Consider the following 23,615-nt stretch of genomic DNA (forward strand, 5'->3'; position numbering starts at 1 on the left):
TTTCTAATCGGTCACTTGGATGCTCAAGACCCTCTGTAGGGCAAATACAACATTAAAGTCACTTAAACACTTGGCAGGAGATGAAAGTGAGCCTCCCCAGTTTGTCACACACCCCTTTCCTTGAGGATGAACAAGCCTTGCCACATCAGGGTTAGCAGACATCCTGGCTGTGGTGACCGTTGGCAATGTGGTAACCCAGAGCCTCTGCCCCCTGAGCCGGTAGCAACAGGCTCGTTTTGATGAAGAAAGAGACCAGGCAGGCAGAAAGTCCATGAATCAATGTCATGTTTACATGGAAGACAGCAGACAATACTGACATATTCTAAAACAATACTTCTGGGGAAAGGACAGGTGCGGCTCCCTCAGGGACTGTTTGAAGCCAGTTTCTAAGTGTTGACCCAAACAAGACTACAGAAACCCCAAACAAAAGGACACAACCACATAGCATCTGAAAATCAAAACAAGACACCGGAGGTTGACTTTAACATATAAAAATACTATAACAAAATGAAATACAAATATATATTAGAATCTGTAAGTATTCTGTATAAAGAGATACTTTCACGGTTAGGCTAACAGCAGGCAGAGGAAACAAAGGTGACCTTTTCCATTTCTCACCATCTTCCCAGGGCCCCGAGCAGGGCTGCCCACGTACCAGTTCCTTGAGGACTTGCCCTGCTGGGTCTCTGCTGAGCATTATCTAATGGAAATAGCCAGTGATGACCACAAAGCAAACTGAACATCTTTACCAAGGGGGAACACAATGTGGAGATGACTTCTCAAAGGGCTGGTCTCATAGTCATCCTCTTACCTGACCTTACAAGTCTGAGTGTGGGCAGGTGATGGGAGCCATAGACCAGGCCCTTGGCTCGCAAGGTACTGACTAAGTCAAAGGTAAAGTTGAGCCTGGGGCTCGTGGCTCTCTGGGAACCATCGAATCAGCCTCTCACCTCCCATCCCAAGGCCTTGTGGGAAAGGTGGCATCACTTGCCAGTCCATGCCTCTCAAGCCCAGGGATTAGCTTCTCCTGGCCAATAGGGAGTGATGGTGTCTGGGGAAGGAAACTTGCGCAGAGCTAAGGAGGCCAGAACACCTTTATTTCTAGAAAGGGGCATCATGCTACTTGTCTAAGCTTTTCTGCCCTCCGCAGCCTGGTACAGCCACTGCCAGGGTACCACAGTGACCTGGAAGCTTGGAGTAAGAGAAAGATGCTCTGCAGAGTTGTTTAAGGCCTTAGAGGTTTGGGCCTCTGTCCTCTTAGAGAGCTGTGGGTCTGTGCACTGTGGCCCTAGCTCAGGCCCATAAGAAAATGGAGTCCTGGCCCCTGGCAAAGAGTATACCTAGTCATGACAATTAACCAGTTGGTCAGCGCTGGGCTTTCTTTCCATCCCAGAGTCTCCCTGGCCTGAGAACCATTGTGATAGGAAATGCCAAGTTCTCAGGTCACAGGAGGCTTATACCTTCACCGGCACCACATAGGCAGTGTCAGGTATAAGGCCACCTCTGTACATGACACTCTCAGATGGAAGCAGCCTTAAATGGGGGACATGCTCACACCTACGGCCCATAAAGACACCTCCACTCTACCCACACGCCCAGACCAGGGTTACAGCCTCGCGGGGAGAAGTGAGAAGGTATGACCCTCCTTCAGCAGCTCAATTAGACCCAAACCTCGCCTTTCTATTCTTTGCCCTCCATGGAAGAGAAGCTTTTGTATCAGGCATCCATGCCTCTGGTGGCTTCAGCCTTTACTACAAACCCCCAGAGTGAGTTGCTGAGGCCTGGGCTATCCTGGGTACTCTATGGCGCTCAGCAATTAGTTCACATCCGGGCTGCATGCCCACAGAACCCACTCCAGGTTAGGTACCTAAATACCTGCTAATGATGTGAAGGGAAACGGATCTCCTAACGCCTCGGGCCTCCCCTCCTGAAACCATAGTGGCTGTATCTGCGTGGTTCCTATCTACCTCCCAGTTTCACAGCTGCAGACCTAAGGCCTGAAATGAGCAGAACCATAGGCAGGGAGGGACTCAGCATCTGTCTCATCTGGTCTCTTCCCATAGCCTATGGCCTCAGGACAGTTAGGCCCTGGCATTGCCCAGCTCCCCCTCATACCCCATCTCCTCACTGCCAGAGGCACCAGCAACTTCTGGCTGAGAAACCTGGGTCTAATGTCCCCTCTGTGGCCAGTGGTATCTATTCAGTGGGATCCAAGAACCTCTGCCCTCTTTGGTGGGGCCTGCCACCCCAAGCACAAGAACCCCCACCCCCATAGGAGCTACAGTCATCCCACACTTCAGGCTTCAGAGGCCTGGCCCTATGCAAACCCCACCCCACCCCCTGCTTCTTTCACAAGCTGTGGGGGCAATGGGCCACCTGACTTGAAGAAGGAGGTCTTACCCTGGAGAGTGGCCTGGTGCCAGTAGACATGGCTGCAAAAGCCAGGCTAACACCTCCTGGATGTGGTTGTCCTTGGAGGAGCCAGAGACTACTGGGACATAAACTGTTTCAGGCCAGCCAGAGTCACAGGCCAAAGGAGAAGCAAGTGGAGACAGGGTTTAGCCCCCTTTTCAGTCCCAGATAGCAGGCAGAGGAGTGCCACCATCCTGCCACCGTTTGTGGCCTGACCTCACACACACACATTCATCCAACAAATATTTATTAAGCGCCTATCTGTGCAAGGCACTTTGAGAGAGGGCACGGCAGCCCAGGCCTTGCTCCTCTGCCCTGGCAGTGCAGTTTGCTGGAAAGGCAGCTCAGTGTCCCCGTGTCCACTGGGACCCAGGCGCTATCCTGGTGACGCCCAGCCCAGCTAGTATGCCACCCGCACATTATGCGCAGGGGGTGCAGCCGCACTTGGTGGGCTTCTCCACCTCCTCGGCAAACGAGGTCCCATCGCTGCACTCGAAGGTGAGCTTCCTCCGCTTCAGCCGCAGGCCCTGGCAGCACCCCTGGCCTGGGCACGCGCCCCGGCATTCCACCCACGACAGCGGGCGCGTGGTCTGGCAGATGGCATAGCCCCTCTGGACCCGGTGAAAGTCCCGGACAGGGTCCCCCCGGCACTCGGACTCTGGATGGGACAGACACCAAGACACAGCCTCAGGGCACACCGTGGGAAGCAAAAGGGGGAGAGGGCAGCATCCTAGGAGGGTCCTCTGGGAGGGCTCTCTCATCCCTCTGTCCTCCCTCTCTCTGCATGCACCTGTGCTATGCTTCCTCCCGGGACCACAGTGTGATTGGGGAAGCAGTTAGCTGCCCGGGCCTTCCAGGCCAGAATTACTGCCAAATGAGGTGATTCGCACTGTGCAGATGTGCAAGAGCTGAGGCCTGGAGGCGATCGCATTGTGGAAGGATTCCTCTATGGAGAGGGTGACCCACTGACCCACTCTATGGTACCCAAGGCTGAATTTCTCCTGCTTTCCTTTCTCAGCCTCTGCAGTCTGGAGACTAACCAAAGCATCTTGGTGAAGGGGCCCAGGGAAAGCCTGGGAAGAAATCCCTCATCCTTCAGACATTCTGCTACACCCAGGTCCAACACTGATAGGCCAAGATGCTCAGACCTGGCCAGGAGCTGTTCCTGGGCATACCTGGATGATCTCTTCATAGAGAGACCTCAGCCAAGAAGGGCAGGGCCCTGGACAAGGGAACTGCAAGGCAGGCTGGGCTCAGGAGATAGAAAAGGTGAAGCTCTGCTCCTAGAGGGCAAGGGTACTGAAAGCCCGGTGGTCCCGTAAGTACCAGAGGGGAGAGAAGGGGGATGAGGATGAGAAGGCTTGCTGGGGTTCGAGGATGATAACATGAAGCTGCTACAGCAGAATGGTGGGGAGGGACCCTGCAGAGGGCAGTCAGGAAGGGGCTCCCTGACCTTGCTCACACAGCTCGCCTGAAAAGCCTGGGCTGCACACACAGTGTGCCCCTTTGGTGGCCGAGGCCTGGCAGTGACCATGCAGGCACTGCAAGCCCCCACAGGGCTCTGCCACAGCCCCGACCTGGTTGCACAGAGCCCCCGAGTAACCATCCTGGCACTGGCAGCTGTAGGCAAGAGCATCGAGGGGCACGCATTTCCCATGGACACACCTGGAAGGGACAGAGAAGAGAACTGTGAGGACAGGCTAGCCCATGAACCAGCCAGAGGAGGTCCCACCCCTTCGAACCTTGCACTTGATTCTGTTCCCAAGATTTAAAGGAGTGAGGCAAAATGTGACTCTATGCTTGGCCTTTCTAGCTGATAAAAGCTTAAAGCCAGATAATCATCATCATCATCATCATCATCATCATCATCATCATCATCATTCATTATAAGCAAGTATTAATAGTAATTAATGTCAGGCCACATGCTCCAATTTAAATATTTAAAGATATGGCTGGCGAAGCAGTGCCATAAGTAAGCGGGACTTGCAGAAAAAGGACAGAAAGTGAGGGGGATGGCTCTCTTGGCCCATCCCAGGCTTACTTGTGGCCATGGCAGGGGCCATCCACTGGCTGGTCACAGTGCAGGCCCCCCCAGCCAGCCTCACAGTGGCACACAGGCCCTGGGGTGGCATTGGGCTGACAGATGCCATGTAGACAGTAGAGCTTGCGGCAAGGCTCACAGCCTGGCACCACGCCTGGCTTCATCTGTGTCTTGGTGAAATCCTGCAGTTCGTTGTTGATGTATAGGTTCCGGATGCAACCATGGAAGCTGGTGCCATTGAGGATCTGCCACAGGCGGAAGGCAGCTGAGTTCACATCCACGGGCATCCCTGAGGTAACGGGAAGAAACAGTAGGCTAGGTTGGGACAAGGCCATGACTGGTGGACAGCTCTGCAGTCCCCTCTTGCCCTTTGAGCTCTATGCTATCTCTATGGAGGCCCTTTGCCATCCTGGAGTACCTTTCCAGGAAGACGCGGAAAGACTACTTCCTCTGTGACCAGAGCTGGACCAGTTGAACCATAAGACTCTTCCCTGTGTCTTGCTATCCCTATCCCTGGAACTCCTTCCTTTCCTCTGAGACTTCTGTTTTCATCCCCGAAGATGCCAACCATAGCAAGAAACTCCAGTGCAAAGCACTTCACCATCCACTTTCATGCTAGTGGCTTTGCAGCAACCCCACGGCAGGGGTTGTCCATCCCTGACTGACATGCTCAGAAGCTCAAAAGACGGCAATTGGTCGGAACAGAGTTGGAATCCCATAGGGGACCTGGAACTCCCCAGGCTGAGACAACAGGAGAATGATTGCAAGTGGCGAACAGGGGTTTCCTGGCCTTCAGTATCTGCAGGTCCACTGGGGAGTCTCCAGATGCTGTACGGACTCTGTGCTGAGTATCTTGCTGTGTTTCTGGCCCCTGAGGATCCAAGACTAGAAATGGATCCCAGACATAAGAAATTCCTTCTGGGCCAGAGCCAAGAAGGGTACCTGTGGTATGGAAGACAGCTGGGAAAGATGAATCTCTCCACCCCAGGTCTATTGACCACCCTTCTTGTTTAGTTTAGACTGGCCAGAATGCAGCTAGACCCCAGTCAAAGCAGCAGAATCTACCAAATGAACCATTCAGTAGGACTACCTCATCTTTTGGCATCTCCCTGGACCTGGTACCAGCTCTCCTGGTCAGTCTCTAACCACAAGGAGGTCCCTGCCTGGGGATAACTATGACCACAGCTCAGTGGAGAGGTTTGAAGAGGGATGTATGGCAGGTCCTCACCTCCCACATAGAGGGGGGCCTCGCTGTTGAGCGTGTAGTGCTTGCCAAAGTTGTCCATGGTCATGGGGCTGCCGCCATCGATCGAGAGGTTAACCATCTGGTCAAAGGTGACCAGCTCAACAGTGTGGAACTGCCCATCGTTGATCGTTTCAGCACTGGAAGGAGATAGGAAAAGGGTACCCACCCTAGGGAGTGGGTCTCAGGAAGACCCTGGCTAAGCACATCTCAGAAGGGTCATCAACCCAGACACTGCTTCCCCAGGAGACAAATCTGCAGGAAGAAAACCTATGGGACTAAGTGGACTTCAGTCTGATGTCTCCTATTGCCCCTTCCCGAGGCCCAGGGGAGGCTGAAACATTTGGAGCAAGCTTCTTCTCTGGTGAGGGGCTGAGGTGAGGTAGGGTGGAGAAAGATGGTTGCCAAGGAGTCTCAACTCCAAGTGGGCTAGACTCAGGAAACCACGTGGCCTTTCTTCATCAGCCAAGGTTCTGTAGTTCCAACAACCTCTTGGCCCAGGAGCCCCAGCTTGGAATGCCCAAATGAGGAAGGCTGACAGCCTGAGAAATTCTTACCTGTAGATAGCAGAGCTGGGGTAGCTGCCTGGGTCATAGCTAACACGAACATGGCCCTGGTACAGCTCAACTGCAATGTGGTCATTATCCCCATTGTAGAGGAGAATCCCATTGTCCTCTGCTGTAGAGACCTGGGAGGCAAAGGCACGTTCTCATCCATGCCACCCTCACAGAAGCAGCACAGTTAGGGGAACAGAGGGGACTCAAAGTAGAAGGTGATGTCGTATGAAAACCACACGCTGCCCCTCTCTTCCTCTGTCTGACCAGCCTCCCGGAGACCCCGTCTCCAGGTGGCTGTCCTAGGCCAGCAGTTCCAAGCTAACTTGTCATTCGCTGCAGACTGATCAGCACCAGGCAGCAATGCAGACAGGCTGGGTGGGGGCCTGGAGTGCATTGACCCAAGAACAGGTAAAAGGCCAGAGGCCCAGTAGGGAAGAGGCAGTGCATAGACACCACAATGTATAAGTACTGCCTCCCTAATGTGGGAGCACCCTGTGGTCCTCGAGGGAATGGCTACAAAGGGAGGGGACCATAGAGGATGCATGCATGGGAAGGTTCTCCCTGCTAGAGCTGTTCAACGCTGGAACAAGCTGCTTGGGAAATAGAGGCTGGGCTTGGTATTTGTTTTGGGAGGGGAGTGGGGGGGAACGGGGGGAGAGGTCCCTGTGGCTATAGGAAAGACAGTTGCTTCCTTCTACTTAGCTCCCCCTCCCTACATTCTTCTGGTAAATATCCCCATTTCCCGGTTTGCAGAGTGGGCCCATAGACCAAGGCTAGACAACCCACACTAGCTCACTTCTTTGGACTCAGTGATTGGTCAAGATTCGAATAGGTATGCAACAAAAACCTGGCCAATCAGAGAGCTTCCCCTGAGGCCATTGGGTGTTCAGGCAAAGAAAAGTCTCTTTTTGTTTTTGTTTTTTGTTTTGTTTTGTTTGTTTGTTTGTTTTCAAGACAGGCTTTCTCTGTGTAGCCTTGGCTATCCTGGAACTCACTCTGTAGACCAGGCTAGCCTCGAACTCAGAAATCTGCCTGCCTCTGCCTCCCAAGTGCTGGGATTAAAGGTGTGTGCCACCACCGCCCGGCGTAAAAGTCTCTTAATAGATGACAAGGAATCCTCCTGACGATGTTAGAATAGCCTGAGCTATGACTGGGGCCGGGGCTAGGGCCGGGTGAATTTTGCCTTGCTGAGTAGATAAGCTGCCTGCTCTCTTGCTGAGAACAGTGTGAGAGAAGAGAACTGAGCTTGTCTGAGAAGCTGGGGAAGAGAGACCAAAGGGGAGGAGCGGTGATTGAGTGTTTGTGGTCAAGAATGAAATTTGAGGCTGAGGGGTGGAGAGTTTACTGTCTACTGGGTGAAACGCCGTAAAATCTGCTTCCGTCTTCCTCTGGGACATATTCAGCCAAACAGCCAGATTTTCATCATTTGTTGAAGTAGAACCTGAGTTTTCCCCCTCAACATGAAGATGTTCTGAGATGATATGGAACGTACAAAACAGGCATTTAAGGGACCCCAAAACTGTTGGTTAAAGATAAGCCCAGAATTCCCTCTGGCCACAGGGAGCAATCCTGTCTGTGGCACTGGAGGCCAGAGCCGAGCAGAAGGGATGGTAAAAGCTGTGGTCAAGGCCTGCGGCAGGTTTTCTGGATCCTGTCACTCCACAGTTGTCCCAGGGTGACTCGGAAACTTTTCCAAGTCAGTCTTTAGACTAATTCATTCTAATCCCTGGATCACAGCGACTCACACAGGGGTTCCTGTGTACTGGGGAGTATCCTAACATTCTGACTTGAACAGGGGTGCCCTGCACCCTGACTGCCTATGAGTTAACTAGGCCCTGAGGCACACACCTGAAGAGTGATGTTGGCCCGAGGCCAGTTCTGCAGGTCAGTGAACTGCAGATAAGTGTCCCGGTCCACAAAGTTGACACTGAGCAATTTCTCACATTCAGGGCCACCAAAGCCTGGCAGGCACTGGCATACGGGCCGGTTGCCCTGGTCTACGCAGTTGGCTCCATTCTGGCACTCTGTCCCCTCACAGGAGCTCCTGGGGGCAGGTGGGATCTCACAGAGCTGTCCGCTGAAAGGAAAAGATCCAGGTCAGAGAGGGCAGAGCCAAATGAGGCAGAGAGAATCTCTCCCCCAGTGTGGCTCAGAAATTCACTAACTACCCAGGAAAATGGGCTGTTAATGTGATAGAAGATGGGTTTTGTGAATGTTGCTGTCCAAAGGAGCTGAGTCAGGAGGATCCCTGGATGTAGCAACTGCAGTTCCACACCAGGCACTTCCCAGAAAAGGAAGCCCTGCCTGAGCCATGCTTTAACCTGATCTCAGATGACTGGCATGCACACTGAAACTGAAGATGCACTCTCCTCCCAGGCCAACAACTCTGCCAGGCAGCTTTTACAATGTGGACGAGAAAACTCAGACTTAAAACAGTGGTGGTAGTGAGATCCTGAGTTACAGGAACCAGAAATAAAGAGGGCACATTACTACCAAATTGACAGAAATTAAAACAATTAACGGGGGGTGTGGCTGGAAGACAGAGTCTTTGGTTAGTGCACACAACAAGTGAAATTAAGAAAACAATTCCAGGGGACTGAAGAAACGGCTCAGTGGTTAAAAGCATGTGCTGCTCTTGGAGAGGAGATGAGTTGGATTCCCAGCACCCACATGTTTGCTCACAACCACTTACTCCTTCAGTTCCAGGGGATCTGATGCCCACTTCTGACATCTGTGGCCACTGTGTGCATGTGATGCCCACAAACATACAGGCAAACACTTGTACAATTAAATAAAATAAATAACTTTTAAAAAATCAATTCTACTGACAGTATTATTTAAAAGAAAATTAGGAAATAATTTCAAAATTAAGTGTGAGGAGCTAGAGAGATGATTCAGTGGTTAGGAGCACTGGATGCTCTTCCAGAGGACCCAGGCTGGATTCTCAGCACCCATAAGGTGCCTCACAATCACCTGTAACTCCAGTCCCAAGCAAGCCAAGACAATTAAATGAGATTGGGGGGGGGGTCTTTTCAACAGATAGTGTTGGGACAAACTCCTTCCTCATGGACCCCACCTACTGGCCCTTCAACAAGCAGGTTTGGAGCCCTGGTTCTATGTGGTTGTTTAACTCTCCCATGTTTGCATAGTTGAGCCTGGTTGAGCCTCACCTAAAACTCCAGCACTCAGCCCCCCAGAGGGGCCCTTGCCAGTCCCACCTGAGGCAGGAGAGTTGCTCACGGTGTGGCCAGAGAGGCTCACCTGTAGCCCCCAGCACAGAGGCAGGCATAGCTGTTGACTTCATCCACACACTGGGCTCCATTCTGACACTGGTGGTCCTTGCAGTCATCCTGATTTTCACTGCAGTTGTCACCTATGTAACCTGGCATACACTCACACCTATGGTGGACAGGAAGAGGATCAGCCGACGTTCATCCTAGAGCTCAGTGGTCAGGGCCATGCAGCCTGTACGTTTGACGGAGAACTTCTGTAGTCTTTTCCCCTATGAGCAGAGAGCTGTGTGGATGTCGGGGGACCTGGGCTGGGAGAGAAACGCCTGGCAGCCAGAAGCGGGAATCTTGTCTTGGATGCCCAGCATCACTACTACCATCACTACGCATCTAAGGTCAGCCTCTGGCCTGTTCTTGACTGGCCCTGCTACGTTGTCGCCTAGGACCCACACACAGCACACAGCCTCACATCACAGATTTGGCTATTTCTCTGTATTCAGCCTCTACAACTCTGTTGGGCCCAGATTCCCACCCTTCAGTAAGATCCACACTCAGTGAGGACCTTCACCCAGACCAGCCCCAAACTTCCAGGCTCTCACTGAGCCTTAAGTCTGCCCTCAAACCCATTCAGGCTAACCCTCTGGCTAACTATAATGCACACATCTTCTACCCCCTTCTTACCCCCTAGAACATGGGCTGCTCTCTTCACACCAAGCACACCCTATGAGGACACAACCCTGCCTTTACTCCTATTAATTCTAGAACACCTTGGCTCTCTCCCTGAGTGGTTCAGCCAGACCAGTCCCTCCTCTTTCCCAGGAAGCATCCTGGGAAACAATCTAGCTCTCACCAACTCCAACCCCCAGGTAAGCAGACCTGATCAGAGTTCTCATTCCAAACCTAGTGTTTTTCAGGCTGGAAGAAATATCGCTCAGCCCGATATACATATGCACATGTACAGAACCAGTCTCATATTACAGTGTCTGTCCCAATCGCTTAAAACAGCACGCTGCTCTCCGATATTTTCTGTTTTCTCTTTTAATGTTAATTCTGACCTACCCGATTGATCACCACCCACAGACGGGCCCTGAGTTCCAATGTGAAAGAATGCTGTGGTCATCAAGTCACTACATGCCTGTTCACTCTCTTATTCAAGGTCCTCCTACCAAATGCTCACTGGGCCCAGCACAGCGCCAGGCGCCGCTGGGTATCCCTCTCTTCCATCCTATCGCCAGCACAGGGCATTGAGGTATCACACAGCCTGGTTGGGCTCTAGCTGGGCCCAGGGCTGAACGTTCAGCCCATCTTCTGAGGACGAGGGATAACACAGCAATTCCATACTAGCCAGTACAAGCCCGCTTCACCTTGCTGTGTAAGCTTCCTCACCTCAGGGGATGGCCTCTTCCAGCCAGTGTCCCGCTCTTCCCTGGTTAGTCTTGCCACCCCCCACTCCTATCCCTGTGACTTACTAAGGTGTACTTTCCCTCTCATTTTCACAGAGGCCTTGCTGCAGTCTAGCTGGACCCCAACAGTCCCCTGATACCACTGGCTACCCAGTAGGCTTCTTTCTGGTCCCTACCCATGGCCTTAAACCCAATTCTAGCTTAGGAAGTCCTACCCTGACAACTCATTGCTGACTTCACAAATGGGAGGAGGGCTGTTCTAGGGATGGAACTGTATTTAAGGGAGTGGCGTTTTCAAAAGTCCATGTGACCCCCATGCAGCAGTTTTCATGTGACAAGCACATCTACAGAACCCGGTCAATACTCTGGGGCTGGACAGGTGTTGGAATTTGGAGCTTTGTGACCACAAGTAGGCCATAGACTGCATATGGAAGTTGGGGCAGCCTAGTAAACAAGTCCATACTCTACCCATATCCACCCTTTGAAGACTGGCATGAGTGAGCAAGCTTCCCATCAGCCTTTCTTTCAGATAAGGTTTTGTTCCAGAAGGGCTCTTGAATTTTGTGAGCTTTGTGGACTTTGTGATTGGGGTGAGAGGTTGTGGACCAGGCATGAATGGCTGTAGGTGGGACAAGGCTGTCAAGCCCAATGTTAAGTACCTTCCAGTGAAGCACCTTTTATTTTCACCAGCCCCCTCAAGAGGATACTCTATAGCTGCACCCAGTTCACAAAGAGAAAACCAAGCTCGGTCCAGCCATCATCTGCTCAGGGCCAAGCTGCAGCAAGTCTCAATCCCAGGACTGCATGACCAAGCTGTGCCAACAATCACCCTGTGATGGCTCTCAGGAACCCAGGATGCCAAGGCCACACCCACCAACACATGAGGGGTAGGAAGGAAGAGAGGAGGCCAAGACTAGGCTGGGGCCTGTGGCAGTGGGCAGCACTGACCTGGGCCCATCCGGGGTGCCAACACATTGGGCCTCATGCTGACACGGGTTCAGATCCGGGGAGCAGAAGTCCACCAGCTGCTCACAGGCCCTTCCTAGGGGAAGAAGGAACAAGAGGCAGGAGATGCCAAGCTCCATGGAGCCCATGCAGACACTGGCATGCCTGCAGGATTGGGGATGTCTTGGACCCCCCCCCCCACAATGCTTACCTGTGTACTGCAGGGGGCACCGACATGTGTAATTCCCCATGCCATCCACACAGACACCTCCATTGACACAGGCGTGCTTTACACAGTCATCTGTGTTTACCCCACAGGTGGGCCCCTCAAAGCCGGAGGGACAGGAGCACCTGTGGTAAGGGGCAGAGGGTAGAATGGAGTTAGGAAATCCTGTAGCCGGTGGTCAAGAGTCCTTATTCCACACCGGTTAGAGTTGTGCTCTAGACCAGGCCCTTGCCAGAGGTGGAACAGGTTAAAAGGGTAACAAAACCAGCTCTGCCCTCGAGGAACCCTCTGGCTTGCAGCCTGGTGGTGGACACAAAGTGAAGACAGTGGCCTAAGGAGAAGTGCAGTCATGATGATGGAGGCTCTGAAGCCAGGCCTGGGTGAAGAGTACCTAGCCCCTCCTCACAAGGGCATAGGCAGGCAGGCTTCCTGGCGGAGGTGATGGGCTAGCCTCAGCAAGAGTCCCAACAGGGGAGGGGAGGCAGTGGGCACCAAGGAAGAGGTAGGACCTGCTCACTTACACCAGTCAAGTCTTTGAGGACACAGACTTCAGGGACAGAGAAAAGATGGAGCTGGGCTGAGCTGTCTCTGGGTTGTAGGAGGTTCTTGGAGTTGGTGCTTTACAAACCAGGGTAGTCATTAGCTTAGGGCATGTGAGGTTTCCCAAGGGTCAGAGAGAGCGGGCTGAGGGACTTCCATCCAGCTTTTCAAATGCCCATAAAACTCCTCAAACATCCCCCAGGACTTGGAGACTGGCTGGGTAGCTGCTCTCTCCTGTCAGGCTTAGGTGACACTCTGCCTGAGCAAAAGGAGGAGCTGTGTCTCCAGGTGCCAAGGAAGGCAGAAAGTAGTCAATTAAAAATAACTAGCAGGAGACTCAAAGTCTCTAACCGAACTGAAACAGTGCTGCCACCGCTGCCACCTGCTCACTCTGGAGATTTTGTCCTGTAAACTGGAAGGGATTCCAATAGCTGAGTGGCAGGTCTATGATGAATCTACTAACCCTGACAGTGGATCTATATGGACAGGCCTTCCCAGAATAAAATATCTATGCAAACAAAACAGCAGGCCTGCTGCCCTCTCCTGACATGCTCACACCGTCTGCACACACATGGGCCAGCTGACAAAGAATACAGAATACAGACACACACCCATAAGGGAGTTCAGTCCCAGCACACCTTACCTTACAGTACTAACTGTCAAATTTACAACAGTTACATTGTTTTGCATGTTATGAGTCATCCTACTGATAAGTGAGACACAAGAAACTATTTTTTTTTATTATATTTATTTGGTTGGTTTTGTGTGTAAGGGTGTTTTGTCTGCATGTCTGTCTATATATGTACGGGATACATGCTTGGTTCCCTTGGAGGCTAAACAAGAACATCCAGTCCCCTGAGCCTGGAGTTATAGATGGTTGTGAGCCACCACGTGGGTGGTGGGACTCAAACCCGGGTCCTCTGAGAAGTAGCCAGTGCTCTTACCCACCGAGCCATCTCTCCATGCTCCAAAGTAATTTTAATAAAATAAAATTTGTGAGATAGGGTTTCCCTATGTAGCTAGCTCAAGCTGTCTTCAAATTCACAATCCTTCTGGGGCAGACTCCTGCACCCTAGGATTACCTATGTCTACCACCAAACCCAGCCCAAAGAAACTTTTAATTAGGAGCTGAGGGTGACAAGAAATGGCGAGGGACATTAAACTTGAGCCCTTAAACTCTTGTTGGTGACAGTCATTTCATTGCTACGGAGGAGGTTGCCAGTGGCATTTTTAAAAGGCAGGAAAAGTATGTAATCGGAAGCCATGATCTAAGAAAGGGAAGCATAGCTGAGAAGTCCAGGGCAGCCTTGGCTACACGATAGACCCTGTCTCAAAAAAAAAAAAAATTAATGAATAAATAATAAAATGGCACCCCATCGCTACGCTCAACAGGTACCACAGGAGGATGGAGACAGTGTGCTTAACCAATTACTTTACTTTAAAATTGCAATAATATTTATGATATCTAAGATACTGTCTCCTTTGCATGAAGAAATAAACTTACAGTAAAAAAAAAAAAATGTAGCTGTTGGTCAAAGGTGTGGCAGGTGGTATTTTCTGGAGGGTGGATAAAGAGGCCTGAAGCTCATGACACAGCCATCTTCTGCAGTTTGATTTTAAGCCAGGGTGACAGGATATTTATACAGAAAGTCCCTACTGGCAAAATCTAAAGGCATAAGGCGGGTGGAAAGGAGGTCTCCCCTCCTGCCTGGCTGCTGGATATGTAGGGCCACCCCACCTGTCCCCTCTGCCCCGAAAGGGGCATCCCAGCCCTGAGCAAGAGCTGAGGAATGAACCAGGTGGGAAGCTTAGCCGGAGCTTAGCCGGAGCTTAGCCTGCCCCTGAGGTGGGCCTGCCTATTGTAAGGATGCGTTTCCAAGGCAACGCAGGAGGAGAGGCACTTAGCGCTTTATTTTTTACATCTGGTAATTTGGGTCTGCAGAGGCAGGTTTGGCCATTTCCGCCCGTAGATTCAACATCATTTTCTGAAGAGCCAATTTGTTCAGTAGGCAATTTATCTCCAGCAACTAAGTACTGTGTTCCTCAGAAAAGCTCTGGGAGGCCAGAGGTGGGGGCTGGGGCTCCTGAGGAAAGCAGGCTAGTGGGGGGATGTGAATATGACATCTGCTCTGGAGGGATTCGGGTATGTTACCGTGGTGAGCGCAGCTGTGCACAGAGCATGGGAAATCATGATGGGATCCCTCCCTACAGTGGCCAGTCAGTGAGAGCTGTGCAAAGGTAGGACCCCAGAAGGGGTGACCAGGGTGTGGCTGCACCTTTGGTCATCTCAGCTGTAACACAGGGCTGGCTAAGGCCTGCTTGGCTCCTAGTATAGCCTCTAGAGACTTGTTCAGCTTAAAGTGGAGGCTCAGGAGGGTGTGTGGAAATGTAAAAGAGTCGTAGATGTCCCCAGACCATTTCCTGGCACTACCATGGCGTATATTCTCAGCTATAGGCTCCCAGCCTGCACAAAGGCACTCCTGGTACCTTTGCTAGGAGGCAGCCCCACGCCTCAGCCCCCTCTCCTGCGATCCTGTGCTGTCTGGTGCCTGCTGTTCCCCATGGGCTTTGCTTTCCCCTCTTCCAGGTGAGAGGAGCCTTAGAGAACCGGTGACCAAAATTTGGAGCACAGGTCTGTTCGTCTATCCAGCCTCAACTCCAGCACAAGGAGGTTTGGATGCTGGGCCCAGGAGCCGTCCCCAACCCCATCTCAGGCTCCCGGGAACTCACGTGAAGCCTGCATCCTCGCCCTCCTGGGCATGGCAGGTCCCCCCATTTCCACATGGGTTGCTGGAACAGCCATCCAGAGACACCTCACAGCTTCGGCCCTGGAGGAAAAGCCACCAGTGAGGACTCCAGGGAGAGCCTAGGAGGTTAGCAAGACCTAAGAGAGAGCCATCAGCAGCTCTGCTTGTCTGCCACGCGGCTGCCTGCTCCTCCTTCCGTTCACTCATCCACCCATTCATCAACATGCCCATCTGTCTGCAGGTTGGCTCGCCCGTGATAGGTCCACTCACACATCGTTCTGAGGCAGGCTGGAAAACAACAGACCCAGCCATGCCAGGCCTGCCTCGCAGCAGAGAGAACTCTGTCCCTCCAGCTGCGGCCTCCACTTACCTTGTAGCCACTGGGGCAGGTACACCTGTATACCTCAAGTGGGTCATTGTGGCAGGTGCCCTGATTCAGGCATGGGCTGGACAAGCAGGGATCACACTTGGCCTGAACTGCCAGACTGGGGGGACCTGTGGGAACAGGGAGAACATTAGCAGAGGAAGGACACGTGTGTAAGCATGAGGTCCAGTCCTATGGAGGAATACCCTCTCAGGAGACACGTCTCATCATGAGTTTGTCAGGGTCATGCTACATCTCCCAGCCCAGTCCAGCTTTCCAGCTGCAGAACCTAAAGGGTCACTGGAAGCCCCTGACTCACATAGAGCTGTGAGAGCCATATGAACGGATATGCAGGGCTCAGTAGATGGAAACTGTATACAGTGGGTAGGGTCACCTTAAGAGGCAGAGAGTAGCAAAACCATGATTGCTAACTGTTCCTAACTCTGCCCTTCACACCCTCAGAAGTTGTCACTCCAGTCTGCAGCCTGCTCAGCAGAGAGGGCACTATGCCTGGGCTTGGCTCTGCAGGGAGCCAACGGAGGGGGATGGGGGGTGCGGGGTGGAGTCTACATGCCTTGAGGTTCTTTCTCTTCAAGTCTAAAGAGGAGAGAACCTTCGAAGCGACGCAGGCTCCTCTCCAGACCTCAATCAACTGGAGAGAGTAGAGTAACCTAGCAGCAATGGTACCTGGGTGCCAACCATGAGGGACCCCAAGGTTTTATAAGAATGAATAGGGAAACCCGGCCACTCAACTCAGGCTCTCCACACCCCCCCCCACCTCCGTAAAGGCTCCTTCTGGAAGAGGCAACAAATCAGTTCTGCTGGCGAGGCATGCACTTGAACAGGAAAGCAAAAATAAAACCAAGACAAAACAAAAATGTTCTCCGTGGGACCCGAGGCTACTGGAGGGATTTCTAGGCACAGGTGTGTCTATTTCTTAACCCAGTACTGGTATGTGAGTGAACTCAGTGAACAAGCATCAGGCTCTTCCCTCATGTCCGTGTACCTTTCCAGATGTGGTCATATATCGGTTAAAAAGTATTTTAAAAAAAAAAAAATTACAACCCAGCTCCACCCTGCCAGCTAGTAAATGCCACGTGCCTATTAGCGCAGATCGGCTTGCTCCTAGTGGCTGCTACAGAGTGGCCCTTGGAACTATTACTGCTGTGACAGCTTCCTGCACACAGGGTGGCCTGGACCTCCTCATTAACCTACAGCTGTCAGTTTCATTTCCGATGGCAGTCTCTGAGCTTGCAGAGGGCAAGGGCCATGCCCTGGAGTCCCCAGAGTCCTCCCCTAGCTCCCCCTGCAAACAAAGCTGAGGCCGGCAGCCTCTCAGCCACCTGTCTTTGCTTCACAAGGTTCTGCAGGGCCTCAGGGGCTGGCTCCGCCGACCAGTCAGTCAATCAGCCCCTAAACAAGTACTTGTAGATGCTGGCGGCCGGGAGCCTCTGTGCAGACCACTGGTCACACCCTGATTCTGTGTGCTGCAAATGTCCAGAAAGCCCCAGCTGGTCCTGTGGCCCGACCAGGGACAGAGGAAGGTTTCAGCTGTGTCTAGCACAATGCCTGTCTTAAGGGAAGTCTGGGTGCCTGTACTGCCAGGAGCCTGGGAGCTTCAAAACTGCTATTTTAATTTTTTTTTTTTTTTTTTTTTTTTTTTTTTACATAACCACAGGCCTTAGAGGCCTGGGATTTTCTGCCTAGCTTTTTTTGTTTGTCGGATACCAAGACTAGAAGACAGCCATCCTAGTCAGCAGAGACTCAAGTGTATCATCTGACTCTCCTAGCAGCGGGACCCAGGGACCCAGGAAGACCCTACAGAGGCTGAGCGAGTCCTGGGGTCCCTAGCACCCACCACCCCTTCCCTCATGCCCCTGGGCTCACCTTGGCATTCAAACTTCTTGGCAGGTGTGGTGAGCAACAGTTTGCCCTCCATCTCTGGGGGTCCAGCACATCGGGCAATGCCAGGTTCCTTGTAGCCAGTCTTCACCCAGCTGGAGAGCCATCGGAGGTGGCAGTCGCAGTACAGGGGGTTGGCACCAATGGCCCTGGGACAGGCAAGAGAGAAAAGCAGGCATTCTGATTTCAGAAGCTTTGAGTCACCGAGGATGCGGGTCCCAGGTCACCCCAAGCTCCATTTTAAGCCCTTCATGTGCCTTGTCTTATCTAGTCCCCACTATGCCCTGTCTCCATTGTCTGCACACAGAGACAGACTTAGGAAGACTGAGGAAGGCTTAGATCAAAGGAAGGGCGAGATTTACGCTCGGAACCATGCTTCCAGGGGCAGAGGCTCTATACACAAAGTCTCCACAGGGATGGGGAGAGGTAGCCAGCAGCTCCCCCTGCACAGGAATGGCCGCTGCTCCTGCCTTTCTTTACCCATCCAGTACTGTCATTAACCCTACATGCAAGCTTCTTGAAATTTTAAGATGTGGAACTGAGCATCTCATAGAATATGTAATTTCCCTGGGGCCACACAGCGGCAAAGAGCAGCCTCTGGGTCTAACCCCTGAACTGCCTGACCTGGCAGCCCATCCACTTATGTTTTCCTTTTCCTTTTCAGTTACTCGAAGACCACGTGCACACACATTCTTACTTGCAAGCCTCTTTCAAACGCTGCAGGTTGCTTAGAATGCGAAGTGCCATGGAAACACTCCAGTGATCGAGAGAGTGCAAACACACACACACACACACACACACACACACTGTTGTTTTGCAGCGTTGGCTGGCCTGAAACTCGCTGTGTAGAATCTGCCCGCTCTTGCCTTCTCTGTGCAGAGATTAAAGCCAAGCCACTGTGCTATCTCTGGATTTTTTTTTAAGGGCATATTCCAGTGTTACTGCTAAGAGTGCAAACTGACACGACACTAATTACAGATGTTTTAGGCCCAGAAATAGTTTCTGGAAGTTTCTCCCACAGGTACATCTACAGATGCATATACAGACACGTGTGATAGTGTGGTTTGTCAAAGACAGCCTGGCGCTGCAGTCTGAATGTTCCCAGAATGCATATCGAGATTCTTCACCAGGCAAGTGCTGAAAGGTGGCCGTTAAAACAGGCTGAGGTCAGGAGGGCCCTGGGCTTATTCCTCTAGAATCGGGCCAGAAGTGGGAGCGGATGCCTGGTGCCTCATTGCCATGCATGCGCGTCACGTGACTGCTCAGTCCTGCCTCTGCCATGTTGTCATGCACGTGCCTGGACTTCCAGTCTGCAGAAGCAGGGTTGAAATAAACCCTTCTCACAGTCATTTTTCCAGTCTGCAGCTGCAGACAATGAACCAGGACCTGGAAACTGCAGCTGTTCGTCATCAAGTAACTGCTCGCACCAACTATGGCATGTTCACAGCTTGCAAGTTAAGTCTCCACAGAGGGGCACAGGTGGCAGAGTCAGCATACTCCTGTGTGGCCTTCTAGCCCTTCCCCACACAGATGCATACAGTTCCTATCTACCATGCAGCCCATGCAAGCAGCTTGCTTCTTAGCAGACAGCAGGCCTTGGAAACCTTCCAGGTCGGCATATAGGAATCTGCCTCACTTTGCCAAAGTGCTCTGCAGCGTCTCTGGGAAGAACAGACACCCTGTGGTTTAATGAGCAGCTTCCCTGTTGCTGGACAGTCCGGCCACTGAGATGGCTGTGTTTACCCAGGGCTTTGTGAAGTGTGAGCATTCCTCTAGAACAGATGCTTATGAAGGGAATCCAGGTGACAAGAGCGGATGTCACATCACTGGGCTGCCCCAGCAGGCTGTCAGCGTCCACGGGCCAGTATCCATAGTCATGCCTGAGCCCTCACATCTACACCTACCTGAGTACTGCCAGCTGCCCAGCTCTGTACCAATGCTATGGCAAGCTCGGAATCATTTCCCATTCTCATGAGAGGCATAAAGACAGGATGTGGATGTAATGGCAAGACGGGGCTAGAGAGTCCTTCCTTTCAATAAATAGATCAGCACCTGCTGCACCATCAGTAAAAACCCCAAGGTTGTGTGAGGTTAACAAGAAGGGAGGGGTGTGTTCATCAGGTCACCGGATACCCAGCCGCTCCCCACCTGTTCTGGACTGCAGAGGAAGTGAACCCCAAGATGGGTACAGCCTGGTAGAAATGGCTATGGTTCTGGGCAGGAATCTCTCAAAATAGTACAGCTGACGCCGTGTGGTCTTATAAAACAGGCTGAGCAAGATTTGGACTCCAGCCTACCACAGCTGCTCCCTTCCCCCGGTGACCTTGGGCAGCTCCCTTAACATCTCCGGGGCTCACTTTATGATTCAATAAAGAGCCCGCGATCAAGAGGGGAAGAGAGGCAAGCACCGATAACCTAGAATGGGTGCCGAGGGAATCCGTGCGGCTCGAAGAAGGAGGGCACGTGCAACCTTGATGTGTATTTAATTTTCTGTCCTCATGTGCTGACAGCATCCATCCTGGCTAATGGGCCAAGCAATACACATCCCCTTTCCACATCAGGACCCGCACTGACACAGAGGAAGGTTGGAGGCAAACTTCAATGTGTAAAAACAGACTTCTTAAAATTACAGGAAGTATTATATTACAGATATAATGGTCTATTTGAAATATTTACATTTGCCATATTATTTTTCAAATTACTAAAAAGTACAGTACATCATAACCATGGCATTTAAAAGCTGAATAGCGAACTTACAGCGAACTCTAGGAATTATAAGTCAGTCATGAACAGGATTGTGATAGAAAAAGGACTCAAAGCTCCTGAGGTCATCCGGAGCAGGGGGGCCTTGACGTGACTCAGAGCTTCAAAAACACCACAAACATCAGCAGAGCCACACCTGGCATGTAAATGTCCTTTCCCAGTTCATTCCCCAAAACCACAGGGCCACCAAAGTCTCCTACAAGCTGCACAAAAGCACTCTGGCTTATCCTGCATGCGGGTTTCTTGTTTCTGCTCTGAGCAGAGGTCAGTCCCTCACTCACCTTTAAGCTTCCACTTGCCCAAGGCTGGGTCTTCCCAGTTGACAACCACCACCCCCTCTCTGGTAGTTCCTATGGCTCTCTTTCTCCTGGGAGCCATCTTGCCCAATGGAAGCTAATATGAATCACAACTTATATGTTTTTCCTTTCCTTCCTTCCTTCCTTCCTTCCTTCCTTCCTTCCTTCCTTCCTTCCTTCCCCCTTCTTTCCTTCCTTCCTTCCTTCCTTCCCCCTTCTTTCCTTCCTTCCTTCCTTCCTTCCTTCCTTTGTTGTTGTTGTTGTTATTTGAGACAGGGTTTCTTTGTGTAGCTCTGGCTGTCCCAGAACTCACTCTGTAGACCAGACTAGCCTTAAACTCAGAGATCCACATGCCACGGCTTGCTAAGTTCTAGGATTAAAGGCACATTCCACCATGCCTGGCATAATTTACATTTTAATCAAAAGCTTTTTTAAAAAAATAAAATAAAATAAAATCAGAAGGCTGAGGTAGGAAAGCCATGCATTTCAGGTCAGTCTGGCTATGGAGTATGATCCAGTCTCAAAATATTAACTAATTAGTTAAACTTTTTAAAAAGTAAAGACAAGTGAGGATTTATCAGGAAGTGGAGAATGGGTAGGGCCAAGGGAGACATAGCTGGGGAGGGCAGCAGCCAGGCTCTCTTCCAGCCCGAGGAAATGTGGGTTGGGAACACACTCCGGCAAGATTATAAATAGCCCCATGTTGTTGGTCATTGGTGTAACTTGGGCGTACTGAAACATTAGCTGTCTGGTCTGCTTATGCCAGCTCTATTAATGGAGCCTAGCCTGAAACAGCCTTTCCTGTCTGAGGCCAGAATAATTCTCAAGCTATAAAACCCTCTACCTGTCCAACCCACTCATGTGTTTCTATGTGTGCAGTGCCATCTTTATCCCCTGCGCCCAGAGGGTGCAAAAGCAGTGCCTTGAAACAGGAGCCATTAACTCCAGAGCTGGACCAGACACTAGTCACCAAAAAACACTAGCTGGGTCGGTCAGCACTAACTGAGTGAGGCCTGCCAAGCACACGAGAAGGACACAAACCTTCAGCACAAAGGAATGCCGGAATAAAACTATCATCCATCCTAAAATAGAATTAACTTCATTTGAGTATATGCCCTTCCAGTCTGCCTGCCTTCTTGCCTTCCTTCCTTCCTTCTTTCCTTCCTTTCTTCTTTCCTTCTTTCTTTCTTTCCTTCCTTTCTCCTTTTCTTCCTTCCTTCCTTTCTTCCTCCCCTCCCTCTGTCCCTCCCACCTTCCTTCCTTCCCTCCTTCCTTCCTTTCGTCCAATGAGACAAGCTCCCATTAGGTAGCCTATAACTTGCCACCTTCTCCAGTGCTGGGAGTACAGGCATACACTTCTATGCACAGCCCCACCAATTTTTATGTTCCTATTTGCAACACATTCATTGTTCTTCATGCCATAGAATATAGCTTACAGTGCCATACGGTCATTAACTGCTCACTGTTGTATCGTATGGGCGTGGCAAGATGCAATGGATCATTTCTACTGAATTTCCACGCCCACTTTTCAACGAACACTGAGAAACACGGCTTTCTAGCCTGTAGTGGAATAAAGGCAGCGAAATGCAGGGTTGGGGCAGTGAAGGGACAGCACTGGCAAGCTGTGGCATGAGCCATGATGGAGACACCTAGCCTTCTGGCATCGGACTGCAGGTAAGACACCTGAGCTGGCACACGCCTTCTGATGATGCATGGGAGACGCTGTAGTTCGGACCCTGGCCTTGCCTCTTCCTTTCTTCCCAACTATTATGAGGTCAGAAACTTCTTCATCCACATGTTCCCAACATGATGTGCAACCTCACCACAGGCCCCAAAGCAACATAGCTCACCAGCTGTGGACTGGATTCTCTGGAGCTGTGAGGCGAAAAGGAATGTTTCTTCTTTCGAAGTTGATCGTCTCAGGTATGTTGCTATGGTAACAGAGGACTGACTAACATTAGTGGATGGTCGGCTAACAGAGGAATGACCTGAACTGATTTCTTGTGGAATAGATCTGGCGTCAGGTTTGATAGGACTTCTCCCCACCCCCAAAGATAGCTATAGGATCAAAGTTGGTTTTTACAGTTTCTGGTTTGTTCTTTTAGGACATGTGAGGTCTGAACCTGGAAGAGAAAGTGGGGGACAGCCTTGAACTCATTGGCACAAGAAAAGACTTCCTGAACAGGATACCATTAGCTCAGGCACCATGATCAACAATTAACAAACGGGACCTGAAAAGCTTCTCTAAGGCAAAGGACACTATCATCGCGACAAAGTGGCAACCCACGGAATGGGGAAAGAGTGTTCCCAGCTGCACATCTGGTAGAGGGCTAATATGCAAAGTATAAGAACTAAAATAAGCCAACCCAATTAAAAAATGGACTGCAGCTCAAAACAGAATCCTCACTAGAAGAATTGCAAGTGGCTGAGAAACACTTAAAGAAATGTTCAACATCCTGAGTCATCAGGGAAATGCAAATCAAAACTATCTGCGATTCCATCTTACACCTGTCAGAATGGCTGAGATCAATAAAACAACTGACAGCTCATGCTGGCGAGGATGTGGAGCAAAGGGATCACTGCTGCTGGGAACGTAAACTTGTACAGCCACTGTGAAATCAATATGGCAGTTCCTCAAGAAGATGGGAATCGATACATCTCAAGATCCAGCTATACCACTCTTGGGCATATGCTCAAAGAACCCCTCATCCTACCACAAGGACACTCGCTCAACCATGTTCACGGCTGCTCTACTCGCAACAGCCAGGAGATGGAAGCAACCTAGATGTCCCTTGGCAGATGAAAAGGATTAGGACAATGTAGTGCATGTACACAGTGACATATTGCCCAGCCACTTAAAAAGAATGAAATAAAATCATGAAATTCACGGAGAAGAAGGTGGAACTAGAAAAAAAACATTCTGAGTGCGGTAACCCAGACCCAGGA

General features: G+C 51.1%; 1 protein-coding gene across 1 annotated transcript in view; it reads right to left on the reverse strand.

Annotated features, from left to right (window-relative positions):
- Window positions 1-263: 263 nt before the first annotated feature.
- Slit1 (slit guidance ligand 1) overlaps window positions 264-23,615 on the reverse strand; it is a 149,325-nt gene continuing 125,973 nt past the window's right edge. The window contains exons 26-37 of the mRNA XM_031390317.1: window positions 17,596-17,759; window positions 15,715-15,839; window positions 15,328-15,425; window positions 12,043-12,182; window positions 11,835-11,928; window positions 9,515-9,652; window positions 8,102-8,330; window positions 6,254-6,384; window positions 5,682-5,836; window positions 4,454-4,742; window positions 3,866-4,077; window positions 264-3,070 (exon numbers count right to left, since the gene is read on the reverse strand). Of these exons, the coding sequence (XP_031246177.1) occupies window positions 2,832-3,070; window positions 3,866-4,077; window positions 4,454-4,742; window positions 5,682-5,836; window positions 6,254-6,384; window positions 8,102-8,330; window positions 9,515-9,652; window positions 11,835-11,928; window positions 12,043-12,182; window positions 15,328-15,425; window positions 15,715-15,839; window positions 17,596-17,759 (2,014 nt within the window). The 3' untranslated portion in view covers window positions 264-2,831. The remainder of the gene's footprint in view (window positions 3,071-3,865; window positions 4,078-4,453; window positions 4,743-5,681; window positions 5,837-6,253; window positions 6,385-8,101; window positions 8,331-9,514; window positions 9,653-11,834; window positions 11,929-12,042; window positions 12,183-15,327; window positions 15,426-15,714; window positions 15,840-17,595; window positions 17,760-23,615) is intronic.

Source organism: Mastomys coucha, unplaced genomic scaffold (genome assembly GCF_008632895.1).
Source record: "Mastomys coucha isolate ucsf_1 unplaced genomic scaffold, UCSF_Mcou_1 pScaffold21, whole genome shotgun sequence".
Classification (NCBI taxonomy): Eukaryota; Metazoa; Chordata; class Mammalia; order Rodentia; family Muridae; genus Mastomys; species Mastomys coucha.